General features: G+C 39.1%; 1 protein-coding gene and 1 pseudogene across 1 annotated transcript in view; both read right to left on the bottom strand.

Moving 5' to 3' along the window:
• Positions 1-1,804: 1,804 nt before the first annotated feature.
• LOC102818707 lies at positions 1,805-6,810 on the bottom strand (annotated as a pseudogene).
• Positions 6,280-9,077, bottom strand: part of FBXO33 (F-box protein 33) — a 25,626-nt gene continuing 22,828 nt past the window's right edge. Inside the window, exon 4 of the mRNA XM_006835319.1 lies at positions 6,280-7,294. Within this exon, the coding sequence (XP_006835382.1) occupies positions 7,023-7,294 (272 nt within the window). The 3' untranslated portion in view covers positions 6,280-7,022. The remainder of the gene's footprint in view (positions 7,295-9,077) is intronic.

Raw genomic sequence — 9,077 nt, 5'->3', positions numbered from 1 at the left:
TGGAGTCTGTTCCGACTCACAGTGACCCTGTACAGGGTTTCAGAGGCTGTAAATCTTTAAGGGAACTGAAAGCCTCGTTTTTCTCCTGAGGAACAGCTGGTAGTTTCAAACTGCTGACCTTGAGGTTCACAGCCTGATTTGTAACCACTATGCTACCAGAGCTCCTTAGGTCTTCAAAATTACTTTAGGGGCTGTGAGAACAAAAATCTGAAGACATGGTACTAGAGAAAACACCTAGAAGACTGGGCACAGGCAACTTCAGCTTTATTAAGATACTGCAAATTTTCTCTCAAAAGTTGATACAAGTAGTTATCTGAATGTCTGACTTATGGACAACTCAGACTTACCGTTTAATCTTATGGACATTTGCCCTCACTGTGAACTGATTAAGGAATCCTGGTGGTGGTGTGGGCTAGGCACTGGGCTGCTAACCACAAAGTCATTGGTTCAAACCCACCAGCAACTCTGAGGAAGGATGATAAGGTTGTCTGCTCTGTTAATTTTACAGCTTTAGAAACTGAGTGGTGTTCTACTTTGTCCTAGAGGGTCCTTATGAGTCAGAATAGTGTCTATGACAAGGACTTCTTTTTCACAAGGCCTAAGATTTTATTATCACAATAAAAAAAAAAGAGAGTGGAAGGGTTGTTGTTGTTAGGTGCCCTTGAGTTGGTTCAGACTCACAGCAACTGCATACAAAAAAGAACATAACACTGCCTGGTCCTGTGGTAGCCTCACAATAGTCCGCTTGAGCCCATTGCTGCCATGGCAGCAGCAGCTGTTGGGGGTAGGGAGGGGAGTCTTCTTCTTTTTGTATTGAAAAAATTTACATTTAGAATTAGCCAGCTGGACTCTGTTTAGATGATCCCAATTTTGTTGGCAACCTCCAAAGCATCATAGTCAGGAGCCAGTCGAACATAAGCCTTCTTTTCTCCATCAGGCCTGATGAAGGTGTTGACCTTGGCTACGTCAATGTCGTAGAGCTTCTTCACAGCCTGTTTGATCTGGTGTTTTTTAGCCTTGACATCCACAGTGAACACAAGTGTGTTATTATCTTCAATCTTCTTCATGGCTGCCTCAGTAGTCAGAGGGAACTTGATGATGGTATAGTGGTCAAGCTTGTTTCTCCTGGGGGCGCTCTTCCGAGAATATTTGAGCTGCCTCTAGAGCCTCAGAGTCTTGGGCCGCCGGAAGGTGGGTGATGTGCAGATTTTCTTTTTTTGTGTGGCTGTGGACACCTTTCAGCACTGCCTTCTTGGACTTCAACGCCTTTGCTTTGGCTTCGGCTTTCGGAGGGGCAGGGCCTTCCTTCTTCGCCTTCAACGCCATCTTCGTAAAAAGCGGAGTCTTCTTTTACACTGACCCTCCACTTTACCTACAATGATCAATTTCAGGTAGAAATAAGGAAATGAAGGATCTGTTTTGCTAGGGCAGGATGGGAATGGGATGGAGTTATAAAATAACCATACTTAAAAAAGAACTGTGTTGAAAAATTCAAACTGCAAAATTAATTACCTGTCATTATTACATTGACATTTAAAAACAAGAGGGCTTTCACAATGTTGATGAACTCATCTTTGAGTACATGATTTATAAATATATAAACTGCCCATGCATACTTTTACAATGGTAGGTTCTAGAAGAATAAGAACTTTAAAAAAGTGAATCAAGAAAGGTTCCATTTCATTCCAACTGCCTCTCTGTCTTTGTGTTGGTAATACCACAAGTCTTGAGAGATGCTGGGATCAATGTCGCCTTTATCCCAGGTTCTCTTCTGAGCCTGGAAATGTGGTAAATGTCTTCTACCTTAGCTTTGATGCGTTTTCATTAATTCACTTCTGGCTGTAAACTGCGGCAGATCTTCCACTTCAATTCCATTGGCCATTTCCATCACCTTGTCTAACAGATCTTTGTTCAAACTGCAGCCCAAGAAGAGGTGGTTGGCCCAAACCATGGAGAGGGACAGTAGCTGGTCCAGGCAGCCATGGCCATCCGCAGGTTCGCCGTAGTCGGTAGTCACTGGTAGCACAGGATGAATTCCATCCGGCCTTCCATTGCTTCTCGCTCTCCAAATAGGAGCGGAACTGCTCAGCCGCCTGCAGCACTCTGGAAACCGGTTCCTCCACTTCGGTGGGGCCACCTCGCCACCGACCAGACAATGATTTTTGAAACTACTACATTCTTTGCTCACAGTAAATTATTAATTACTATTACCTTCACTTAGGAGTACTGTGGGCTAATGTGTCAGACTGCAAAGTTGTTTGAACTGCAAGGTCGGTGGTTCAAGCTCACCAGCTGCTCTTTGGAAACCCTATACAGGGTCGCTGTGGGTCGGAATACAATCAACAGCACTTAACAACAACAACATCACCTTCACTTGGTGCATATGCTGCTTTTAAATCATTGAAAAGGCTCCATCAAGACTTTTCTTGTATTAACTTCATAAAACCAAACTCATTGCCATAGATTTGATTCAAATACAGCAACTTGTGCAGGATTTCCAAGGCTGTAAACCTTTACCGGAGCAGAAATTCTCATCTTTCTCCTGCAGAACAGTTGGTGGGTTTGAACTGTCAACCTTGTGTTATGTTAGTAGTCCAGTGCTTACACACTACTGCCAGTACTCCTTTCCTTGTGCTAAAGTGAGGCTATTAAATAAGAACTGTACGAACCTGTTCCGACTTACCTACAAATTTCAACTTGACTCAGACACACTGAGGAATGGAACTTATTAGTAACTTGCGTGCCAGTGCAAGTTCCAGCTGTGTTTCCCTTTTGTCAACACTTGGTCATATCTTGCCCTTATCTGTTTAAACATTTCTTTTAATCTTTCAGAGAAGGCTGACTCAGGTATCCTGAGATTTTATTCACAATGGCTCCTTGCACTTTTTTGCCCCCTCAACCAAAAACTGAACTTTGTAGATGATCCTTAAGGCAACCCAATGAGCCCTGCTGGGAGGCAGGAAGTCCGGTCTGGCTGCCTTCTGACTGTTGCATGCAGCAGTCTCTTCTTGGAAAGCAGCCAGAGTGAAGCTGGCTCTCTTCTTGGAAAGCAGAGTGGACCCAGGCAGAGAGCAAAATTACACACTACTCCCCGGCCAGATGCAGAGTACTCCCGTTTATCATGGATAAAGGAAACGACAAAGCTGTTAGAGAAGTTATGTTCCAGGTGTCCAAAAAGCAGTTGGAAGTCCAAGTGCCAAGCCCCAGGTGTAGTGGGCTTGGTGTGTTATCTGTGTGGGCAGTGGGGGTAGGGTAGAGTGTCAGGAGCTGGTATGGGTGCAGCTCCAATCATCAGCCTATAATTGTTTTACATATCAAACTTCTGTTGTTGGCTGATTATGTGCTTTCAATAGTGTCCCAACATATGTATGGAAGAAGTATGGGAGAGCTACTAATTTGAGATTATTTTGAAGTATTTGTAATGAAAATCCACTTGAATTTGAAATTAATTTATATCATAACAAGAAATCTCAATATTGCATTTATCAAAAAAAGGTAAGAGCTATTTAGATTTTAAAATATAATTTCAACTGCATTAATTTTTGAACAGTGAAGGGAAAAAAATGTTTAGAAGTTATTACTTGCTTTTGAGGTGTTTCTCCTTCCTCTATGACAATACTCAAATTCTGAACAGTCTCAATGAAAACATCTGTAAGTTCTCTATAAATTTATCTCCCCAAATCTTACCATTTTCTCCAATTCCCTCTAGTTTATACTAGTATGCTATACAATAATTTTTTGTGCTAGAATGTGAAAAAAGTTGGGAAGCACTAGATGGTACATCATTAGATATTATTCACACCTGCTGTGTTACTGCCTTAGCACCATTTTACGATATTGATTTCATAAAGTCCAAGCAAACTGTATTCTTCATATATGCTTTCAACTGTTAAGCACACCGTTCCTCACCAGCCCCACCACCCCACCAACTTCCCAAGTTCTTTATTCCTAGGATGGTAGGAGAAACAGGAAAATAATTTGAGGTATGTAAATTTCATAGTTTAGTAAGCTATCTTTTGAAAATATTTTATTCAGTACATTTGTGCAAAGGTGATCCTGTGTGTCCATGAGCTGTTAGGCTAACAATAATTGGAAATTTCAATGAAGAATCAGTTTTTGATAACCTTGAAATTCAGTTTCTTCATCTGTGAACTAAGGGATTAGATTTGGTTACGTTTACGCTCAAGTAGCTTGAGGCCAGAGCTTAGATTAGAAAACAGATATTGAGCCTTCCAGTGCAGTGCTTTATGACACCAACCTTTACTGGCATGTTAGCATATATATTAATAGACTTTCTTTTTTCATGAATTTTGGGTATTATTTTTATATTTTAAATATATAAATACATTGATTCAAAGGAGTTAGATATATCTGTGAAATAAGGAAGCATTAGCTACAATGACAGTTCCCTGTAAACCCCCGGAGATTCCGAGATGAGTCCATGCCTGAATGATTAAGGAAGGAAAAATGGAAGCAGGAAAGGAAGGCATAAATGAGAAGTGTTTGTCTCACCAACCAAGAGTGGAGATTACAACAGGAAGGGGTTTATGGCCTATTTAATAATGGTACATCGGATGTAGTTTTGCATCTGCTACAGCAATTTTTAGAGTCCTAGTGTGGCACAGTAGGATAAGCACTGGAGTGTTAACCATAAGGTCAGAGCTTGAAGAAGCTCCTTAGAAACCTTATGCAGGGCTGTTATGAGTCAGAACTGACTCGGCGGCACATAACAACATAACAGTTTTTATAAGATGTTTCTATATGCTACATGAGGAGTGCAGTGGCCCAGGACATAAGATAAACACTGTACTATGAACCACAAAGCAGTGTGAGCAGCCCAACAGTAGTTCCACAGGAGAAAGACTTTTTGCTCCTGTAAAGATTTCAAGCCTTGGAAGCCCTGTACAGGGTCACTGTGAGTCAGAACCAACATGACAGCTCTTAACAACACAGTTTATAAAGCAAGTTTGATTGTAGTAGTAATACATTTTAAGTGCATGATATATGAAGATTTGGTGCTAATAAGCCTAATGTTTGCCTTTAAGCATGTATGTGCATCTTTCCAAAGTGATTTTTAAAAACACCCAAAAAAACTCTCAAAACCCTTATGCTGAAGAATCTTTTCTATAATGTATTCCCAAATTTAAGCTCTGCTGCACTAGAATAGAAGCTAACATATGATTATACACAATATAAGGATTGTTTCATTTTATTTAGTACTAAAAGTTTTCATGCTTCATATACAATAAAATATATTACAATGATCACTTTTTAATGCTTTATTCATTGATTAAAAGAATATACATTTAACATAAACCATACAACATCAGTCATCAGGTCAAACATTCAGCTGGATTCCTTAGAGTTTCTGTCAGGATTTATTTTATCTGATCACATTTATATGATAAAATCTCACCACATCTGGCATTTACACACACTGTGCCAGTGGATTCACACTACTGATGTACATATAAAATCCGCATGGTATGTGCTCACTGGAGACAAAACAGTGCACACCTGTCAAAAGGTCATTTTTATATAAGATGGTAAAACCATTTGTAAAACATATATAAACTTTTTCCATAAATAGAATCATATCTGGACATCTGTTGCATAAATTGTGTTTCCAAAGCTTACAATAGAGCAGCCAGGTCTCAGCACTGCTGGGCACCCACGTTGGCTACTTACTTTATTATTGCAGACTGTCCTTTAACGTTAAATGCACAACATTCGTACCATTTAAAACTTGGGTCAGGTGGAAGTCTCACAGAGACCACGTCTGTACCGCGGTTGCCCTGAAACAGTTAAATAGGCTTTTAAAGCCTCTCAGATATAACAAGGTTTTAAAACATACTTCATGGAATGTTCTTCATGTATCATAGCAGCTCATACCTGTGATAGAACAAGCTTTCAGTTTTTCCTTTCTTTCCTTTACATTCACTATTCACAGTGAAACAGGTGCATGGTATTTTTTTTTTTTTTTTTTTTCAGAGTTCTGAGGTTGCTGACTGAGCCACAGCACAGCTGTGTACCACAGGTCGAAAATCGACCTTAAATATTACAATCTAGCAGTATCTGGCTGGCCAGAGTGGGCCGGCCCCTGCCAGCATGTGGGCACTTCTTCATTTAAGTCTATTCTTTGGCAGCTGACACGCGCGCTGACAGAGAAAAATCCAGTGACTTGTTGCTAGGGATTTCACGACTAATGTTTGAAAGTATGTCTGTTCTGGCTTTCTTTTTTGGAGGTTTTACCCTGGAATACAGTTTCTTTCTTCTTCCACTATTTTAAAATCTGGGTTAAAAAGCTAACTTGAGTGTATAATGTAACTGATGAAGAAAATTAAGTTGGATATTGTTTTTTAAAAAAATTCAACAATTTGAGTTTTCATGTTTATGTAAATGCATTAAAAAAAAAAAGGATTAAACAATATTCTAACCTAATACTGTACAAAATTCAGAATGGTACTTGGTGACATCATGACTATATTATATGTGCAATGAAAGTTAAAATCTTGGCTTTTCTGTTAAACGTAACTCATTTGGGACCAAATTATCCTCCCTTCATTCACTTCAAATCCAAATTAATGAAATGCCATCAGAATGCATGAATGTAATGCACTGCAGATAAATCCACCAGGCTATGGATAAATATCTCTATATGTATAAAAATAATTTGGCTCCTGAGCTCTGAACTCTGACGCACAAAAAAAAAACATCAAAAAGGCAGAGTAACTCAGTGAAAAATAAAGTTAGCCAGCAACCTCAGACAACCTTCGGTTGTATAACCTTAAGGTTTGGTAACAAGTTCATTAACCGTGAAAGCCCTATACAGTGTCACTTTGAACTTCTAAACCAATACCCGACTACGTTCTTTGATCAAGAAGTAGAATATACATATATAATTCTATAAAGCTAATACTGATTAAACACAGCACAAAGGGTTTAATTCACACTACTGGAAAAAAACATAATAGGACCCTACTTGCATATGTAACCACAGGAAGTGTACATTTAAAAAAAAGCTAAATGCCTTCGCTGAAGCTTTGCATTTCTCTATAAAAATGACGATTTGGTTCAGTGAAGACACTGAGTGATTCGATGTCCATGACTGCGTGCCAGGGTTGGCCCAGGCCCAGGGATACTTGCTCAATAAGGTTATGCACTGGATCCACGTCCTGGTCGGCCAGTTCGCCTTGGTCAAAATCAATGCTTTCTTCAGTGACTTCAAGCACTTTTAGATCGGGGCCACGGAGACGAGCAATGGCAATGAGGTTGTGTGCCCAAACTGTGTAACCTGCAAAATAAGACAAGCAACTCACTTCTTTGCATTTTTCCTACTTGACAAATTATTCTTATCCTTAGTCAATGCTTCTTGAGAATCTTTAAATTTTTATCACACTTTAACACTTTGTTCCTTTTCCTTTAAAAATATACTGAGTTTGTTGTTGTTGTTGTTGTTATGTGCCGTGGAGTCGGTTCCGACTCATAGCGACCCTATACAGGGTTTCCGAGGCTGTAAATCTTTACGGGAGCAGAAAGCCTCATCTTTCTCCCGCGGAACAGCTGGTAGTTTCGAACTGCCGACCTTGCGGTTCGCAGCCCGATTCGTAACCACTACGCTACCAGAGCTCCTTATACTGAGTTTAGAAAAGAAAATATTATTGTGTAGTTGAGGGAAAAAAAAAAAAAAAAGGGTTAAAAGTCTGATACTGTTTTCTAAAAAACCACTGTGGGTGGTGAATCAGTAGGTGATGTAATTCTGTTATGTCACCACTGCATTATCAAATAGAAGACAAAGTGTGAAGTCTAATTTTATAACTCTGGATACTGATCATATCATAAGGAACAAATTTTTGCTTCATCTATATGACAGGGGTTTAAAAAATTCATGGAAAAATTTCACGATCTTTTAATTCTATTTTTTCCACGAACTTTTTGAAGCACCCCCACCCCCACCCCTGGTGTATCTATTTACAAACAGGTATTTTCCTTTTGTAAAAAAATCCCCTATTATTTTTCCTATTCTGAAGTTATGAAATGACTCTTTAATCTTGAAAGACAAACTATTAGTTGTTGGTAATAAATATATAAAGTTTAAAACAGTCATGGGATTAAAATGTACTAGTTTTAGAAAAATGGTTACTTTTGTAAAGGAAAGGAAGGAAGGAATAGAGATGTTAGCTACATGAAGGGGATTCAGAATGTTTGTGGAATAATTCCATTATTATTATTATTATTAATGTTTTATTGTGAATTATGTGATAGTTTACATGGGAGAACATTAGTTTTACATTCATCCTATTGTATATCGTTTCATTGCCATGGTTACAATCCCTGTCATGCATCATCAACCAACCAAAGGCTATACACTACAAGCCTGCCCCCACCCACCCCCCAGTTGTCAGCACACAGTCCTTCTCCCTGTCTGTGTCTAAAGTCCCCAACTGCTCCATCTTTCCATGTCATCATCTCTGCCTCCATTACATACATTATTTTGAAATTCCATTTTCCCACCACTTTTTGAAGCTTCTCTTGTATCTAATGTTTCTTTTTTTTTTTCTTTTTTTTAATATAACATTTTATTGTGAATTGAGTGGTCTACAGAGCAGGTTGTCAGTTTTATATTCAACAAAGCATATGCTTCATTTCATTAGGTGATTGCAACTCCCTCCCTGTAACATCAGTTATTCCACTTCCTCCCTGGGATTGTTTCCATTTCTCCTTCTTTCCCTTTTGAATTTTGTCCTTAGGTAAGTGCTGCCCTTTTGATCTTGAATGACTTACAATCCTGTGGTGTGCAAACCTCACTGGTGTTGCTCTCCCCCTATACAGCTAATTAAGCCACAAGGGTGAGTTCAGTTTCAGGCCTGAAGGGGGACCAACGTCCAAACAGTCTTGGGTTCCTTTTGTCTCTGACCAGTAAGACTGGCATTTTTTATAATTTTAAATATTTTCCCACATTTTCTCCCATTCTATCCAGGACTTTCTAATATGATCCCTTTCAGAACAGTAGGTAGTGTTAGTAAGGAACCATCTAGACCTTTTGGACTCAAAGTTGTAGAAACTGATGTTCACAT

The sequence above is a fragment of the Chrysochloris asiatica genome, unplaced genomic scaffold (genome assembly GCF_000296735.1).
Source record: "Chrysochloris asiatica unplaced genomic scaffold, ChrAsi1.0 scaffold00017, whole genome shotgun sequence".
In the NCBI taxonomy this organism is placed as follows: Eukaryota; Metazoa; Chordata; class Mammalia; order Afrosoricida; family Chrysochloridae; genus Chrysochloris; species Chrysochloris asiatica.
This window is presented reverse-complemented; position numbering and strand designations above follow the sequence as displayed.